Source organism: Lacerta agilis, chromosome 3, assembly GCF_009819535.1.
Source record: "Lacerta agilis isolate rLacAgi1 chromosome 3, rLacAgi1.pri, whole genome shotgun sequence".
Taxonomy (NCBI): domain Eukaryota; kingdom Metazoa; phylum Chordata; class Lepidosauria; order Squamata; family Lacertidae; genus Lacerta; species Lacerta agilis.
Genome location: NC_046314.1, coordinates 23,888,953 through 23,909,286, shown reverse-complemented (window position 1 = coordinate 23,909,286; position 20,334 = coordinate 23,888,953). Strand labels below are relative to the sequence as shown.

At 40.6% G+C, this 20,334-nt stretch overlaps 1 protein-coding gene across 15 annotated transcripts in view; it reads left to right on the top strand.

Annotated features, from left to right (window-relative positions):
• The window catches only part of MYT1L (myelin transcription factor 1 like), a 264,817-nt gene that overhangs the window by 176,626 nt on the left and 67,857 nt on the right, over window positions 1–20,334 (top strand). For 9 of the 15 annotated variants that reach the window (XM_033143037.1, XM_033143039.1, XM_033143041.1 and 6 more), the window contains 2 exons: window positions 2,514–2,609; window positions 17,024–17,998. In XM_033143037.1, coding sequence (XP_032998928.1) covers window positions 2,514–2,609; window positions 17,024–17,998 — 1,071 coding nt within the window. The remainder of the gene's footprint in view (window positions 1–2,513; window positions 2,610–17,023; window positions 17,999–20,334) is intronic. The other 6 variants (XM_033143032.1, XM_033143028.1, XM_033143026.1 and 3 more) reach the window with 3 other exon arrangements.

Genomic DNA, 20,334 nt, shown 5'->3' with positions numbered 1-20,334 from the left:
CTGAAATCTACCGAATTCTCAGAGAAGGAAAACATTCAAGTTTTGCAAGAGAGCGATTTAGGGACAAAGCATCTTTTCATATTCGACTTTTCATATTCTGGAATTTGAACAAGAGGAAGCTTCATAATCATTAATTACAACTAAGTTAAGAAGGCCAATTGTACAGACAGGAGAATTTCTGAAGTACAACAAACCTTATAATAATTTGGAACTATGCATAATGATTAGTAAGTAAGCACTATTGGATAGAAATGTAGTTTATTTCTGAGTATACATGCATAGGATTGGACTGTTTGATAGCAAAGAATGCATCTATGCTATCTAAAATAATCAGAATAAACAAACTTACTTAGAATTTAGACAACTTTGTGAAATAAATTAATTGCTACTGATATATTATGGAACACACTATTTTTACTGATTCCTTACACAGCTACATGGTCAAGTGACCCGAATCAGTAGCCAATAACTGCTACTGCTTTCTGGGTATTTGTTTTGTACACAGCTAGTTCCTATTAGAAACAGGAACTGGAGTGTATAATGATAGAGGAGTATACACTGCCTCTAGCCATAAGAAATAACCTTTCAATTCCTGATTCTGGCAAAAACAATGCTTGACAAAGGTAGAAATGCAGGAAAGGGGTTTATATAGTACTATAGAAATATCTATAGAAACTATACTATAGAAACATCACTGTGTTCTTTGAAACTTTGCATATAACCAGACAACACACTTGTTGCTTGTTAGTGCACAAAGGTATCATGAAACAAATAACCAAATAGAACACAAACTTTTGTTTCTTGAAGAAATGTGAAGGTTTTGCTAGTTTAATTTAAGATAGTGTATTAACGAAGCAGGTCAGGAGAAATGTATTTAACCCCCTAAATTCAAGTCTGTGTCGATATAGACATAACACTCCAGATTTGTCAAGCATGGTTAAGAGAGTGAGATTGGGTTTTGTGGAATTGTATAGGTTTATTCCCACCACCCATTGGCAACTGTTTTTCATTGTGGTTAGGGCTGAATCAACATTCAGATCTGATTAGTGGGTCTTGCTTAGCACTGAAGGTGGTTAAGACCAACAAGGGCAGAGGTAATTAGCACAAGAGAGAGAAGAGACAGACTCTCAATCTCTAAACCATAGTTAAGAGACTAGGTGTCTTACCTATGTGCCAGCACTAAGATATCATTTTTTTCTCTCCTGTTGACAGCACAGGCAGCTTGAGCTCCCTTAAGGTGAATATTTGAGATTGTGCTTTAAGAAATCTGCAACTCATTAGCACAAGTTTTTTTTTCTCAGACCCTAAGATCAAGGGAGTTAACAAATTCCATTCTGGATAATGTTATGGACTTCCTTTGCTTAAAGTTCCACCAAAGGGCTTATAGCCAAATAAACAGACTCCTATAAGAAATAATGTCAAAGAAGCCCCGTGTGTGCAGCTAAGCCCTTCTGCGTGCTTACTGAGGGTTGCCTTATTTCCTGAAACATCAATGGCTGCTCCAGAGTGACAATTTCCCCTAATTTTGGGAACAAGGAGCACAGAGGGTTATGTTCTGGAGAGAGGCCTGAGACGTTTTGGAAGGTGCTTGAGCATTCTGGACATAGTCTTTTGCAGTGCTATTTTTATAGAAAAAGAGGTGCCAGAGCTCACCATGAACACCTCCCTCATTCTCTTAGAATGGCAATGGTGCCCATCTGAGAGGTGTCAAAACTGAGTTCCAGCAATTTCTGGCTGGAAAAAAAGCCCTGATCCTTTGGGATCTTGATTTCTGTGACCTTCTGGGTTCATTCTCTGAGTAGACAGAAATTAATCTAATTTCAGCGCTTTTACATTAGTGCACCTGAATTTTCATAAGGTTTTGTAGGATTTTAGAAGCATAGATCCTGAGGTATATAAATAAGATAAATATTTCAAAAGCAGTTAGGCTCTTATGAAATTCCACTCCTGGTCTTTGATTAAATATACAAAGCATACTAAAGCAACACTCTTACAAATCTCAAAATACCAATTAAAGAGAACCAAAGACTTCCACCTCAGCAATAATATGTACCCCTAAAATTCCTTTTCAGCAGTTTAAAGAAGCCTTCTTTAGTTTACCATTAAGTATATTGAGTCTCCTTGATTGAATATATACCCTGTCTTCAAAAAGTTATGTTACACCCTCGAAAGGCCACAACTGCTCTACCCTAGTCATTAAAAGAATGGCTAATCTTTCAGATTTTCTTTGCACCTCACCCCTTACCCCGAAAGAAATTATGAGCCCCACCCCCCCTTGAAATCACCTATCCCATAGATCCTATGTAACATGGCAGAATGAGTCATTGTTGGGGGGAGGGAGGAGTCTTCTAGGATTGCCGTCCTCTGTGGTGGTTATTGCTTAATTAGTATTAATGTCCCGTTTAATTTGCTAGGCCAAACTTAAGCGACCTGTTTCTCCTCCTTCTGAGAGGAGATCACATCAGGTGGTAGATGGTTCCCAAAGACTGTTTCACAAAGCTTTTCTATTATAGAAAGAAATCTCCGGTGGAGGAGCTCCAGGAACAGATGTTCCAAGGCACCATTTAGCCTATATCATATGAAGACATTCAAGATGGCTTGTGCTCCAGGTATTTCATAAACCCCTTAGGGTCAGGAAGAATCAGGTTGATTCTAGAACTCCCAGGAGGGTCAATACAAATGATGAAAACACTCACCCATTTCTTACAATTATGCTATACAAATCTATATTTATGTTTCCTTAAAGGGATGTGGGTTAGATCTTGTTTAGGCCTGGAAGACTTTTCCCCCATATCTTTATAAATCTTGCACATGTTAATATTTCCCCGCCCCTCCCAACTCACATTATTGTGAAAATGTGACATATTTAATGAGATACAGGAGGGATATTATCACTAGGGGTGCCACTTTTTTATTCTGGTAAATTATGAATAACTCATCATATTAGTGGGGGAAACTAAGTAGCACATATAGGGATTTCAGTGCAACCGCAGCATAATCATGTTATGTAGTGACATGGTTCTAATATAAAATAAGGAAATGAAAAAATAGGTCACTAAAGTTGAATGTTTGTTGTGGCATTTCATTCTAGTTTTCAAATCAGGCATAGCTTAGAAAAATAACACTATTATGTATTACATTTGTATGAAAAACAATTCACCCTTATTCTTTTGCTGTTGTTATTGTCATTGTTTAAAAGCATGTGTATATTGTTGCTCTTTGATGACCCTAAAAGTCTTACCCTGAAGGTAGGATTTATCAATACTTGTTCATATGCACATCTGCCTTCACAAACTAGCCATAAGCATTTTGGGCAGAACTCCTACCGAAGTGTGGATATGCCATTAAAATATTATGAGCTTGCCCCACTACATAAAACAGTAAGGCAGCAGTAAGACTCACAGGATTTATCAACTTTCATCTGCAGATAGGGTGGAGATTACTTAGAATGGGCACACTGCCTGGTTCCCTTTTGTCTATACAGAATTACTGCCCAGTGTTCACATTTATTTTGCAAATAAATTATAGCAGAAATAAGTGATGCAGGGATGCATTTATCCCCATAGCAAGCATCTTGAAAGAGACAGCTGACTGATTTAAACAAATATTGCTACATGTAGATCAACCTCAGTCTTTTTTTCCTTCTTCAATGACAAGCTGCTGTACCTCAAGGAATCACTTTTCTTGAGCTAGGCCAGGAATTCCCTGCCACAATATGGGTGGATGGGCATTAGTTTAGGTGGCTTTCAGGAGACTGGCAAAATAATGGAAAATAATTCTATCAGTGACTACTAGTTGTGATGACTATGTGCCTCCAGATGTTGCTGGACTAACTCTAATCAGCTCCAGTCAGCATTGCTCAACATCTGGAGGGATGACAGACATTACAGCAACATCTGGAGGGTCAAATGTTCCCCGCATCTGCATCTGGTAAAGAAGTACTTTATTTTGATTGCTGTGAATGTCCCATCAGTTTCATTGGATACCCGAGAGTCCTGGTATTATAGGACTGGGGGAAATATTTAGCAACTTTCTCCACATCACAAATGAGCGTTGGTCCTAAGAACAGAACTGAAAAGCAATCCATTGTGGAGAGTGTGGGGAGAACTCACCTTACAATCCTTAAATCTGCCCTCAGAGTGACCTCCCTTCCACTCAAAGGAAGTAAGAAAGTCACTGCTCAGGCGTGAATCAAGAATCACTCAGTTTGAAGTTCATCTCTGTGATGAGCCTACATTTACTTTCTCTCAGCCCTTGCTTCAGTGTCTGCAATATGAAGGTAGTAGCACTGGCCTACCTTACAGGGCTCTTGTAAAGATTGTAAGAAGATAAGTGCTTTTAAATTAAAGCACTCTATATAAGTGGTGGCGGTTGTAATGGCAGAAGCCAACAAACACTGCTGTCCTTATCTCCTAATTGTCAAGGAATGATAAGTAAGGTGATTTATTTTGGGGGGGGGGTGTCTACCGTGGAGTACCAATTATAGCGCGTGAAGGGAACAAAATTGCCACAAGGTGGTTGGTCGGATAGTAAGGTTCTGTTTAAATCCGCTCATGAGAAACGTTGGGCTGATTTCACGACTTACATATTATAAATGAGCTGTGCAGCTGGGGACCTTTTCTGACATATTAGAACTTTCTCCCACTTCCTTCCCCTCCCTGCCCAATTGTTGGCATCTAGCTAGTCTTGTCGCAGGACCTGCAATGCCATTTCCTGTCCTTGTGTAATCAATAAGTCTTCAAATAATCAATAAGTGCTCCTGCTGGAGTAGCCTAGTGGGATTTCCTGCTTCGTCAAGTGGAGAAAAAATAAAATAAAATAAAATGGGAGAGGTAGTTCATGTGTTCTCTGTTGCAATAGATGCCAGTGACAATCTCAGAGTCACAGCCCAAGCAACTTTACTAGAAGCAGTGAAAAGCTAGTTGAGCTAAAAACTACTCCCACACCCGCCCAGAAATACTTTTTTTATTATTTCAAAGAAATTTGATTCCTTAACAGTGGGAATGTTACCTGTATCATATAGGTCTAGGGAAGCGATACCTCTCTATTCCATGCAAGAGACACTTCGTTTGGAATGTCCGCAGAAATTTGACAAGGAAAAGTCTGTTCTAAAGCTTTTGTTACTTGAGAGCCAATGATCTTTATTTATTTATCCCTTTATTACCTACTTATTTCTGTTCACGGTGTGTGTTTTTTCACTACACTTACTTTTGTATTCTAGCTTCCTTTCTTTGTGCAGTAATGTTAACAACTACCCATAGATTCCCTTTGTGCCCTTAAGCAGCAGGGCCGGGATAGAAGAAGCGTCTATGTGGCTCATAGAGTCCGATCATGGAAACATGGGAAGGAATTGCATCAATATCCCCAATCCTCTGTCCATTCCCCTCTTCCCATTAATAGCTAGGAAGGAAGGAAGAGTTGACACAGTCATAATTTGGCCTTCCCCAGATACTCTGGCAGCACAGCAAAGCCATAAATTATTTATTCCTGCAGCAGGAGAGAAGGTCAGAGACATACATTATACTTCCATCCCTAATAACACTGTGAATTTCTCGGCCACATTCCAGGGTTTCTCCCCCTCTCGTACATAAACAGTATACAACACTATCAGTATGTAAAAGCAGGATTTGGGGCTGTGCGAGTGGTGCACACACACTGGGTGCTTCCGCGAGAGGGTACTGTCTCAAAGCCCAGTAAGCAAAGCTTTGGGAAGGAGGTGTGAGGGCTCTGACAGGGTCGTAGAACCCTCTTGCCTCCTCCCCAAAGCCCAGTTAGGATCTTCCCACCTTTGGGGAGGAGGTGGGAGGGATCTGGGACCCTGCCAGAGCCTCGTGCCTCCTTTCCAAAGCCAGACGCCTCCTTACCCATCTTTGGAGCGCCAAATTTTGGCCTCTCCTCTCACAGGGTGCCACAGTACCCAGGCCCACCACTTGTAAAAGAATGTTGCAACACAGTTCATGGGTATCTGAAGTGATCTCACCCATGATAGCTTCAGCTTGGGGACATAAGACTGTAGTCTCTGTATGAACAGTATTTATTTATTTTAGCACACACGAGATTCATAACTTTGCAGTCTAATCCTGCCACTGAATAAACTACACAAACATAAATTGTCAGTTTAACCTAGGTCCATCTAATTTGATTTATGAAATTTGAACTTTGTTGAGAAGCAGTGGGTTTCCAAAATATGAGGCATTTCGAAACTATCCGTAACCAGCTCAGGGAATTCAGGAAAAGGCAGAATAAGTTTTTGAAGAGTATAAAATTCTTACCTGGGCCATCAGAAGCTCCTTTCCTTTTTAGTATCAATTTACAGGTGTTTTACCCACATCTTGCTTACCTGTGCTCCAGAAAGATTTCCAGATGACCAGTCTCTCTTTCTTTTGGGATCCTTTGATTGTGCTAAGGTAGTTGGCCTGGAGGGAAAGAGATTATTTTTCCTTCTAGAATTTCCTTCTAGAATTTCAGTATGTGGAATTTCACTAAGTGGTCAGAAACTATAGCAGGCAAGACATTGCCATAGCTTTGAAACAAAAATTGCCAGAGAGCATGAAATAATTCTCACCAAACAGTAATATTAGTGCTCTCTCCTCTTGCCATGACTTCTTCACAACATTATGTTTATCTATTGCCTGTACCCCTAGACTCGGTGCTTTTGTATCTTAAAATATACATCTGCCTGAAAGAATTAATTCAGATTACAGTCATGAGCATCCTTTGCCGAAGCCAGAATTAGCCAGCCAGGCATCTAGCCGCTGCAGTCAGAGAAAGACAGAAAAGCCTATTACTAGCAAGGAAACCACTTTAAAGAGACAAAGTGGTAATTAGAGGGGACTATTGGAAGGGTCACAGAGCTCAAGCTGGCTTTGGTGTCCTTGGCTATTAAAATATTTCTGAATTAATAGGCCTGCCTCAGCTGCAAACTGAATATGTTTATATTAACTGTACACAGAAAAATGGTTGCTACTTTCTGCCATTGCTGCAGAGAGTAAGAGATTTGAAATTGGCAGGATATTTTGAATTGGGATTCCATAAAATCTTTGTGAAGAAGCAGCTTGGTCCCTAAAGAAACCCTTGTCAAGGCATGATGGGAAAGGTGAAAAGTCTTAAAGGTGAGCTTTTTCCCATGAGCCCATCACATAGAGACGATACTGGGCAAAACATTGCCCAGTACTTTGCTGCAATCTATGGGCCACAGTGCCACCAGGCAAACCTGTCCCGTGCTTATTGGGCATGAAACGAGGCTTATGTACACACCTTCCTAAGCAAAATGCACTGGGCACATTTACTTAGACACAGATTAGCAACTCTTTTCTATTTCTTGCCATTACCAAACAAGGGGAAGTTTTAAAAGCCTGAATGGAGGGAAGAGGAGGCTGAGGTGGTTACTTGTGGGTGCCAATGGAAGACAGGAATGGGAGAAGAAAGGGGGTCTGCACATCATTATTCAACAGTTGGGCCGTGCTGATTTATTCCATGAGGACATAGGGAGACCCTTGCTAGATCAGACCAGCATCCTGGTCTCACAATGGCCAACCAGATGCCTCCGGGAAGCATATCAGCAGAACCTGAGCACCATGGCATTTTCCTTACTGATGCTCTCCAGCAACTGGCATTCAGAGGCATACACAACCACCATGGATGTTAATAGCCTTATCCTTCACTGCTACCATGTCTGCTGTCAGGGATGATCATCATTGGAAAACTCCAGGAAGCATTACTGACCCCTGGAGATTTCTGGCCATGCTCCTCCTCCTTGGTGTCCATGAGGGAGGTAGACCCACTGCAGGCATCAACCTGGAAATGGTACTGGGTACTACTGATACAGAACCAGTGAGAGGGTGTTGTTTGGGTTGGGTGGAGGTGGAAATGGGCAAGAAGTCCTTCTGTGTAGGTGGATTAACCAGCACATTTCCCAAGATCATGTTCCTCTTAGTAACATTAGTTCTCCACTCTTGAATTGTTGCTGTTATCATATTTGCCAGTGAAGAAAAGAAATAGTAATCAAGGCCATTTTGATTTATTAGCACTTCTGTAATTGCTTTAGCATGTGCACGTCTTCAACAGTGGGAAGCCAGAGTAAAAATATAACAGGTAAAGTACAGGTGTCTGACTACCATGTAAAGATTACATGTTGCAAAGCACATGGTTTAATGGGCCATATATGGGCTAGCAGAATAGTTGCTTTTACAAACTAAGGAAGGAAAGTGTGCCTGAAAATCTAGCTGCTGGTTTTTTCATTTGTGAAAGGTCCTTGGGACATCTCATTCATACGTTTTGGATTAATGCCATGAGATCATATTTAATGCAACAAATAACTTGTTTTTGCTCATAAGGCTAAAGGTTGTGGATTAAGGGTTGCTTCACAGATGGCATCAGTCACATTTAAGCTGCTAAGCAATAGTTCTGTGTAAGAGTGATTCCTTGTAGAGTTTGTAATCTGGACTGGCCCAGGACATTTTGTACCCCCAAGTCCCTCGCCCCCACTCCCCAAGTTAAGATGCATAAGAACTAAGGTTTTTTTGCACCTGAAACAAAAACTTCCCAAAGCACATCTACCCCTCCTGGTGGGAAAAATAAAAATTTGAATAACTAACAATTTGTTTCCCTTTCATGACACCTAAAATCAGCTGCCTGAGGTAGTTTTCTCACTCTGCTTAATAGTAGGACCAGCACTGTTTGTCATGTATGTAAGTCCCTTGCCATGTGTTTTTAGCACTGTTACAAGGCTCTCCACATTGACACAATATTTTCCTGGCCAAAGGTGACATTCATGAGGAGCCACTTGACAGAGCCAGGTCACGTAGTCAGGTGCCTGCATATATTTTTCCTGCTCACCTCACTCTCCCAGCAATTACCTGTAAGCTTCCTCGATAACTTAGTGCTCGGAGCTACTGCAACTTATGAAATGGTTCAAACTGTGAAGCCTCAGAATCTACTGAGAAATAATTATTTATTGCATTGAAGCTTTTGCTGAAGTTGGCAAACAAATCTGTTTTCTACATCTCAGGCTATAATTCCATACTTTTCCTTCACTTCTTGTCAAAATTGTCCTAATTCACTCTCAGCCTGACCTGATACTTGCTCTGGGGTGGGGAGTAAAGAGTTTGTTTTCACATCTCCAAAGTTTCAGGGATGGAGAACCTGTGGCTCTCCAGATGGTGTTGGAGGCCAACAGCCATCAGCCCCAACCAGCATGGTCATTGTTCAGGGATGGTGGCAGTCATAGTCCAAGAACAGCTGGAGAACCACAGGTTCCCTGCTCCTACTTTATTTCCATTCTATCTGCATATTTACTATTCCATCCACATGCACCGTAAATTGATTCAAGCAGGTTGTGCCATGTTACTGATATAGTGATTATGATGTATTTACTGATCATGAGTTTGTCTGTTCCATTTGGCACAAATGAGAAGTACACAAACTTAAATGCGTGTGCAGGAAAGGTATTAGCAAGCCTACCAATAAGCCACATACTTATTAACTCTTTTAAAAATCACAATTGGAAGCTGCAGCAGCAGCTGCTGCTGTTGTTGTTTAAACAGAGGGTTGAACTCTGCAGGGTGTTCTGCCTGCAAGGTGACTTACCAGGCATCACTGAATGGATATGGCAGAGGCGAAACATGGTCCACAATTTACCTGAATTGCATAAAGCATCTCATTCAGGCTTAATAAATTGATTTTAGGAAATCATAAAGCATAGTGCAACAGCAAACACAAATGGATAGCGAAAACAAATTCAAGTGGAGTGAATTAGTTCTGTTTGCAAGCAAGTAGGTCAAATGCTGCAGCACAAAGAAATTGGAAGTAATGAGGATAGAGCCAAGTATAACCATATTAGAATGAGCAAAGCAGGTTGAGGATTGGGCAGAAATCTTGTGCTACATTTATGTGAATCATCAGCAGTTGCGGGGGAGTGCATTTGGCTTATATGTTCAGAGGGCAAAAGAATTTGGATATGCCCAGTTTACATTGACACCTAAGCATTTAACTGTATTCTTGAGGGTGAAATCCTACGTATGCTTACTTGGAAGGGAGTCTTATTGAATTCAGCAGGGCAGCTGAGTGAACATGCATAGAATAGAAATATTGGGCTGTGAGTCCAATGAATTTAATCAGGATTCAAGCCTACTTAATTTATCCGGATTGTATCCTATGCATACTGATTTGGCTTTATAATGTGGTCTACATATTGATCCTGAACATTTGTTTCAGAATATCCGTTCAGGTCACAAGCATATAAATGCCAATGCTGTACCTGCAAAACATGATGTTAGGTAATGTTAAGTGGGCATAGCTGCTGCTGTGCACTATCTTCCCTACTTACATGCTAGCTGAACAGGTTTTAAGATCAGCTGTTAATTTGCAAATGACTTGTGATGGGCTTATAAATAACAAATGCTGTCGGTCTTGAGTAGGATGCATTATAGATGATAAAGCACCATCAACAGAAGACGTGCTAGAGATAGTCACTATCTATGAATGAATAGACCTTTTTGACTCTGCTGACAATCAATTACTTTGTATTAAACTGAGGCAGGCAACCTATTTAGCATAGACGGGCATAATGGAAATGCATGATGAGCCAGAAGGCTGAAGCTAATTCAGATATTATACACTGCATGTCAAAGTTTCACCACACCTAGAAATCTTTAATATAAATTATTATTTTTAAAATAAAACAAATATCCTTAACTGGTCTGCAACTTTTTTTTTTTGGAACAGTCTTCATGAAGGCTGTTCAAAACACAACTATTTTTCCTTGATGAATGAACTGTTGAGATGTACTGAGAATAAGGGCCTCTGCAGGCTATCTTAATGTTTAAGCAAGCTCTTGTGGGGAAATCTAACCTTGAGGTACCCTCATGATGGTCCCAAGCTGTTCAGAGACAACCCATGATCTTCCAGATGTTGCTCAACTACAATCCCAATGGCCTTTGATAACAAGTGGGCTGTTGGGGTCCCTCAACGTCTGAAGGGCCATGGTTTACTCACAGCTATCCTGGAGGTAATGATGAGGGAGAACTTAATTCCATTCATGTTGTACATCAACCTACGCTATTCAGTTCTTGAACCAAAATACAGCTAGCCTTCAAAATTTGCACTTCTCCAAATTTTGTGGTGCAGTTCTCCTGTCAAAATAATAAACAAATGTTATGCAAAACTGCATAAAAAAACCCATATACTACTGAGCCGGTTTCAGGGCCCTGAATGACTAAGCAAAAGGGTGGGTGCATGGAAGGCAAGTTGTAAGCAACCACAATTTGTGACATTGCACAACATTGTTACAGACACGGGAAACAAATAAAAAAAAATTCGCCACACCTAGGAGACATATGCCTATATATCTAAAGTTGCTGACCCCAGAAGTAAGTCAACGCTTAAAAATTACAACCTGGGATTCGGTGGAAAATATATAGTTTTGAGTTTATCCCTGCACGCATACGGGTTGGAACCTTTCTTTTAAAAAATAGAATACATAGTTTGCTCTTCTAGTAATATGCTGTCCATGGGACACTTGTATTTAGCTCTGTATTAAGCCTCAAATCTGTAAGTTTTGTAAGGCAAAGCCACCTCTGAAACCTTCTGAATTGGGCCAACCAACATATTCCTTTCTGTGGTGGTGCTAAATATGAGGGGGAGAGGGAAATGGGATGTTAAGGGGCGGGGAGAAAAGAGGGCGAAAAGAAACACACAAGTTGAGGAAAGAGGGAAAGTGAAAGTAATGGTTGTGCGAATATACGAGATTCAGATACAAGAGAGAAGGGCTGCCATACATCCTGGAGAGAGAGACTGGAGAGAAGGGCTGTTTTGTCCTGAATGTTAGTCAAGTTATTTGAAAAATCACATTTTTTTTGGCGTTTTTGTCCTGGCAACCCTACAGGAGAGTAGAGAATGCTATGAGATGGAGAGAGAGAAAGGAGAAGAGTTAATGAAGATGGTAGTGCCAAGACAAATGTGCTGCAAAGTAAGCAGAAAGAAAAAAGGTTAATAGAATGGGCTAAAATGTGACAAATACTTGAGTAAAAACCACTGTCAGTTGTTTGAATTGTGCACCTCTGCTCTACACTTGAGGTGGCTAAGTGAATGGAAAAAAACCAAGACTTGCTAAAGGAGTATAGGACCAGGTTTGGGGGATATAACATGGCTGCAGGCAACTCTGTGTGTTTAAGAAACGTCTTTGAGGGAGAAGTGGTTTTTAAGGAGGGAATCTGCAAAGAAGAAAGTGTTGGCTTGTCAAGATAAACGAAGGTTGTCCAAAGCACATGGAACAGCATGGGTGATGGCACAAAGGCAAAGACAGGTAGAGAGAATCAAAGAGAGTGATAGCGGATCAGTTTGCACAGAACAGAGACAGCAAGAAAGGGAGTATGGAGAGATGAGAGAAGCGTCAAGGCCAAAGAAGTGGAGAGCCTTAAATGTAAGGATCAGGAGGGGCTTGAAGTTCATGAAAGTGACACAAAGAGACAGTGCAGAGATTTAAGCAGAGGCGCCTCCCAAAGAAGAAATTGATTTTAACAGAAGCATATCAAATTGAGAGGAAGAGAAGTGGCAGGATACCTAAAAAAGAAGGATGTGGTTTGATAGGGGAGAGAGATGGTGCGGGATGCATGGGTGAAGCCTTTAATGCTGGCATAGTTAGGGAAGATGACAGCAGTGCTTCCAAGAGTTTTGAAATCACTACAAATTTTCCAAGTATTCTAAAGTAGATTGTGTGTGTGTGTGTGTGTAAGAGGGAGACTGCAGTTAATTTCATATGGGCAATAGATCAATGATAGAAAAGCAAAATTCTGTATAATGAGAAATGGATGTCTGACCTATGCACAAAAGAGACAAAAATCAACACATATTGTGGCCAGAGGCTTTTTGCACTCACTCTCTATGAAGGAAAAATCCCTGTTTACCTGTGGAGAACATACTTGTCATAGTAGATATTGGAAAAACCATTATGTGAGTAGATCTTTCATTTCTTCTTTGGTCTGCTGTTGCACTGCCTGCTGTTTGCACCAGAAAGATGATGTTTGCATTATTTAAGTCGAGGACGGGGGAACTGTGCCCCTTCAGTTGCTATTGGAACATCCCTGGAGCCAATGGGAGTTGGAATCAAACAACATATGGAATACTACAGGTTCCCCACCCCCACCATTTTAGTCTAACTTTAAAAAGCCATCATAATGATTTGTTTCCCACCATGCTGTTAGAAAGCTCCTCCACAAACTGACCCAGATGCATTTCCCATTATGAGAAGCTTTTGGAGCCTTTGTCTGTGAGGATCATGGCAGTTACCAATACTAAATTATAGTTGCATTCTTCATCAGAATCCCTGAAACACTGACATAAGTTTCAGAGTAAGAAGAAACATCGAAAATCAACCGAGGAAAATGTGGCGTCTTCCAATATGTGTGCTGTGCTTTAGAACCCTGACTTATCATGGTTCTAGAATGCCTGGGAAGCCCCCACAAATGCACCTCCTACTTTTGCCCTCCAACTCATTTATTTATTTACTTATTTTTACATCTATACCCTGCAGATTACGTTTATACACCAGCAGATTGATGTTTGCTCTGATTTAGAGCAAAAGAGTGGGTTTTTCCTGGGAAAGGCAAGGAGAAAACTGCTTGGACCCATGCCTAGAAAGTGTGGGTCAATCAGGAAACCACTCAGACCCGTGCTTTCTAGGCACAGGGCAAGCAGAAGTGTGGGCAAGCCCTTAATGCTGCACACAAATGCCTGAAGAGGTATTGTCCCTCACCATCATTTCAGAAAACCTGTACCTAATTGGGTCATTGTCATAGTCAACCCATTGCTACTTTGTGCATTGCTCGTGCGTGGCTCTTTTCTAACAGCAAATACTCCTTACTACCTCAGCTCATTGCAGGAGTTCATAACTAGGCATTTCTCATGTCATGTTCTCCATGCAGTATTTCACCACAATTCACAAGGCTATCCCTGCAGATCAGGACTCTTGACAGTTGTGTCTATGGAACGATCTGATCTTATGATTATTGAAAAGTGATTAAGAAAAATTGAAGCAAGATATATTCCAATGTCAACACACTTGTGGCATGTAGCAGATACCTCAAGTTGCAGGGTCCCAATTCTGAGGAGTCTATGGAACAGAAGAAATGGACACTTCAAAGAGATCATACATATTTTCTAGAAGGATAGTTAGGGTGGTTTTGTTCTTTGGTGTATGTGCATTTTAGTAATTGTACTGTTCAAGATGACCTTAAGTCAACTGTACTTTGTGGGGCAAAGGAGTGTAGCTTGGCTGTTAACCATTCTTTGCTGAAGAGGCTGCCAGTGATTACACCTTCGGTAGTATGCATGTGCTGCAAGATCCTTACTTGCATTTGCCCAATACACGAAATGCAGGACATATCTGCATACAGGGATGGAGCCTATTTCTCCTGAAATGAAAGGACAGGGCCGTCTTAAGCTTATCTGGCAGCGTGGTGCAAGGATCCCTCCGGCGCCCCCCACCCCCATGGTTCCCTCCGGGCGGGCAGCAGCTGGAGTGCGGCTCCTCTGGTGGGATGGAGGCTCCGGGCACAGCGTGGCATGGTGGAGGCGGGCTAGGGGGGTGCTGCCGGCGAGGATGGAGGGAAGCTCCTCCGGTAGGGAGGAGGCTCCGGGTGCAGCGCGGCATGGTGGAGGTGGACAAGGGCGGCAAGCTGATGCTGGGAGGCGCCGTGTCCAGCCTCCGCCTCTTCCCTGGCGCCCTCCAGAATGTGGCACCGTGGTTCCCCAAACCACTAGCCTCTATGGCTAATACGCCCCTGCGAAAGGATGAACAGAGCCCTGTCAGAGTCACCAATGTAATTCACATCTCTAACATGCAGCTTGTACGTTTCTTGGGCCTGCTGGCAAACTGCAGTTCAAAAACTTTCCCCACACGTTGATTGGCTTCTCCAGTTTGCAGGACTGGACTAGTATGAGCTAAGCCTCTGAAAAAAATCTCATTTTGGACCAGTTCGCAACCCTGTAATAATTGCTTCAATTCTTTTTGTAACGTTTTCGTTTGACCTCTGGCACAACGGTAAGGGGAAGCACCCATGGTAAAAACTGAAGAATCCTGCCATAAAAATTAATTACCGTATTTTCCGGCGTATAAGATGACTGGGCGTATAAGATGACCCCCAACTTTTCCAGTTAAAATATAGAGTTTGAGATATACTCGAACACAGATTTTCCACCCGGCGTATAAGATGACCCCCGACTTTTGAGAAGATTTTCCTGGATTAAAAAGTAGTCTTATACGCCAGAATATACAGTAACTGGGAATTCCTTTCTGAGTGTGATTGAAACAAATAGTCAGCATGGCAAATGGGATATATGTGGATGGAGGACTACATTGCAAGGATTCTCTTGGGTGTGCTGCAGTCCTCTTGTTATTGAGGATAAGCACCACAGCGGCAGGTGGAGGCAAAATTGAGTTCTAAAATTAAAACATGGTGGGGTTTCTCTTGGTAGTTTTCAGCAGAGTTAAAAAGCTTGTAATCTGGAGCTACCCAGATCCACCCCCTCTTCCTCCCCATTCACACATCACTAGCGTTGCTTTAAAAAGTAAACCATACAGAGGTCCTTACAGTTCTTTTCATATTTACAAGGATGGCTTCGGAGTCTAAGCTTACATGGTGGAAACTAGTTTCATGGCTGCCTCGGGTGGTGGGAATGGCTGGAAACCACAGTGTATATTTCGAACACTGCCCTCTGCTGACTGGAGACATGAAAGGTTGCTTATACCCAACAAGCACAATATTATCTCCAATGGCTCACCTTTTGCTTATGGAAGGGAAAAGAACTCATCCACATATATGGGCAGGGGAGAAGGGAGTATTCACTCATGGGGCAGGGGGGCTGCTACCTGCCAGTTTGTGACCCCAGCTACTGAGAATCTAGGTTGTTCCAGCCTGCGTCGTCCCAACCTGGTTGTTGTTTCTGCATGATTGGCAGAGTGTCAAGGGTTGCTGAGGAATGGCTTTCACATATAGATGGACAATATTATTGGTGTAATGGATAGCTACCATTCATTTCAGTTATGTTTACTAACAATAATGATGAGTTGGGTATGTACAAAAATATATGACAAAAGTTAGTTTTTGTCTTACTGTTGAGTCTTTCAACAGTTCTAACAGGCATTACAAGATAAATGAATCTATTTGTTATGCAACCATTATAAGAACAGAAATATCAGCAAAATGTCTACCTGTGATAATGTAGCACATAGGTTAATAAGCAATTGCTGGTATTTAGCAAATATTACTATTGTGAAGGATTTTGTTAAGGTTTTTGCCTGCTTTGTTTGGGCAAACAAAATGCTTTCTGAGAATGCATGCATATGCCTTTATGTACTTGTATTTTCAAAATTATATGCTGGAGATATGCAGTCTATAATTATTAATTGAAACATCCAACTAATACATATTTCCCCAAGAGCCCCATGTCTTTTGATCCTCTCAGAAAATGTGATTACATATTATAATATAATATAATATCAAAATACTATAATATATGTTAGCATTGTGGAGCTTAAATGAATAACCTTTTAGGTGTGTGTGTGTGTATCCTCAAGTGTTAACTGCTGAACAATAGGATTGGGGATATTTGGAAAGAACACACACAAGTAAACTAGCACAAATAATCCAGCTGTTTTCAAAAAGCAAATTAGAAAGAAAAGGTCAAAATAAAAGTTTGAAAACTATTTGAGATTGTAATGTCAAATTTAAAAAATGGTTAGAGAATATGTTTTCTAAGCCCAGTAATCCTTCACTAAGAAATTAGCAAAGGTATAAGTGTCGTTTTCTCCATAAGAACCATCAATTTTCTTAATCCTGTAACCTAAAATTCAATTAATATGGTTTTCTTAGTGCTTATGAGCCACTGTAGGCTAAAGTGTGATTGATAGGCCGTTTGTGCTCTGTCCATGGCACTGCAAAAACAATTCCAGTTCTAGCCACTTTTTTTCCCTTTCCTTTTCCATTTCTCTTTCTTTCTTTGTTCTTTTTTTTCTCCTATGCAGAAGACCATCAAATGAATTGTCACAATACTCGAATGCAAGACACAGAAAAAGATGATAACAATAATGATGAGTATGATAATTACGATGAACTGGTGGCGAAGTCATTGTTAAATCTTGGCAAAATTGCAGAGGATGCAGCGTACAGAGCCAGGACAGAATCAGAAATGAATAGCAATACATCTAATAGCCTGGAAGACGATAGCGACAAAAATGAAAATGTTGGTCGTAAGAGTGAGCTGAGTTTAGATTTAGACAGTGACGTTGTTAGGGAAACTGTGGACTCGCTGAAATTGTTAGCACAAGGACATGGTGTAGTGCTTTCAGAAAACGTTAATGACAGAAATTATGCAGACGGTATGTCTCAGCAAGAAAACAGGAATATGAACTATGGGATGTTGGGGAAGCCTACCAACAATGGGCTTACAGATAAAATGGTGGAAGAGAGCGATGAAGAAGTGTGTCTCAGTAGCCTGGAATGTTTGAGGAACCAATGCTTTGATTTGGCCAGGAAACTCAGCGAGACAAACCCACAGGAAAGGAATCAACAGCAAAACATGAATTCTCGCCAACATGCCCGGCAAGAAGAAGATTTCCAAGGAAGGACATCTGATAGGAACTACTCTGATATGATGAACTTAATGAGGCTTGAAGAACAGTTGAGCCCCAGATCTAGAACTTTTTCTAGCTGTGCAAAAGAGGGCGGGTGCCACGAAAGAGATGACGACACCGCCTCTGTAACTTCAGATAGGTCGGAAGAGGTGTTTGATATGACGAAAGGAAACTTAACGCTGCTTGAGAAAGCGATTGCTTTAGAAACGGAAAGAGCAAAAGCCATGAGGGAAAAAATGGCAATGGAAGCTGGAAGGAGGGATAATATGAGATCCTATGAGGAGCAGTCTCCAAGACAGCTTTCTGGAGACGACAGGAAGTCTAAGTCCAGTGACGGCCATGTCAAAAAGCCATATTATGGTAAAGGTAATATTTCTATCTAATGTATGTTGTATTATGATGAACTATGGGGTGAATCTTAACAAGCTACGCACATGAATGTGGTTTTCTTTGCACTCAAAAAATAATTCTAAAAGCACAATTAGTTCCAAGTAATGGTCTGTGTCTTTGGGTAGAACATTATGTCATGCCAGGAGAAGCAAAGGGAATAGAAGATCATGTTAAAAGAGACAAGTTTGTCCTGAAATGCTGAATATATTTTATGATTTTAAAACTAAAGCCAAATACATCTTGTATGAATTGACTTATACGTTAAGATTTTGTGCTAGGCAGCCAAATAGCTGGGAAATGCATATTTTTATAGACTGGACTGTGTGGGGCATCTTGATTTATAAAATTATAACCAGATGGTGGTTATTGATGAACCCTCTCCCATATAAAATGTAGTGTTGCTTGATAGAAATTGAATAGTATCTGAGTGACCGATAACATGAGATAGGGGCAACGACTGCACATTAATTATCTTTAATAGTACGGTAATGGAAATCATTTGCTATGCAAGGCATGCTTTGGCCTAGGCTGAGATCAATAGCAATTTCTTTCTTATATGCATTCCACTCCACTGGTTTCATGCCTTTGTGGAAATAGCTAAGGTGCTACCACAACAATTATCCAATATACAAGACCAAAAAAGACAAAACATAAACAATTACCCAAACCATGTATTATGTCTAGGTATATACAATGTAAATATCAACATGCTATTTTTATGAGTCTGCATTCTTGTAAAGCTTCCCAACAGCAGAGTACTTTTCACTCCCATTAACTTTAATGGGAGTTGAGGAATCTGAATCATTGGAGGGAGGTGTGAATAACCTAGATGGTTATGGATGATGCTGTACTTTCCAGAGCATCACTTTATTAAATTGTTATGCTGTGTTTTTTTTAAACTATTTTGAACTTGGTAACAGGGCTGTAAAGTATAATTATGATATTAAAACATTAATTTCAATATATATGCACAGGAGACTTTTTCTTTCCTTAAGCAAAGTTTGTAAGACAAATAAAAGACCCATACATCCCTCATAAGCTACATAAGTATGACAGAAGCATGAAGCTTTCTTGCAATCCAGTTTTGAGCCACTGTGGTATACTAACACCTGAGTTATTGACTGCGTTTGAGGCAGTTCACCCAATACATTTTTCTGTACATGCAAACTACTTTGGGGCACACACTTGTATGAACAAGTGTAATGTATGGGCAAGGAAATCATGGATGTGGCCAGCACCAATTTGTATGACTGGCAAACAGTTTCACCATGGCTGCCGCAATTACAGGAATCGCTTCTGGCATGCTATGCACATTATGCTTGTCCAGGCAAATTAATATCTCAAATTGGTCAGGAATGCTTATTTTTACGGACAAGGAAAAACACACTGTCCCATTACATGCTACAATAAGTAATGGGTATATACTTCAATACTGATTTGTTATTCCAATTAAGGAAAAATACAGTCTGTTTTTTTAAAAAAGAAAAGAAAGTACTGTACGAATCAGCAAATAGTTGAGAAACCATTCAAGTAAAAATTACAAAAAAATTAATGTGCTTATCTTACAGAATATATTATAATATTAAATCATGCCCTTAAGCAGACCCGATATCATTTAAACATTACCACCTCAAGGGAAAAAGAAGGTGCTTCTGTGCCTCTGGGGGTTTGAACGTAAATATAATCAATGATGCTAACAGGAGTCACAAGCGATACCTGGATCTAAAGTTGAAAGTTTGGGCAATGTTTAACCTGAAACTTGGGGTCCAGACTCAATTCTTTTCAAAGAGCAGGATAAAATAAATAACCATATACCTTCTTTGCTCTACTGTAAAAAATTTAAAAGCGAATGAATGAAGGCTATCTCCTTCTAACACCACTCGTCATCAAGTACAGGTGGTTCCCTCAACTGTGTCTCCTCTTGGGGGAGATGAGTGGTACACATCTCAGGGAATATACACACACTTTAATGTAGGGAAGAGGATGCATCAAAGGGAATGCCTAGCAATTCTGTTTCCGCTGCTTTCCTATGGTGGGTTCCAAAAACTTTGCGAGAGGCAATCCTTTCTATAGATATATGCTTTTCCGTGTTAGAAAGTATCCGGATGTCTTTGTGTCCCTAACCTCACTGTTGAAAATTTATACTGTATCTAATAATATTGCAGTCCTGACTGGACAGTTGTATCAAGAGTTGGTAGAAAACAACAACTTTCCCTATGGCAGTAGGGAAATATTTATGAGGCAGTCATGATTTTAAATTGAATTACCCAAGTGTCAGTATTAAGTTCTCCTTCAATATTTTCTTACATAGT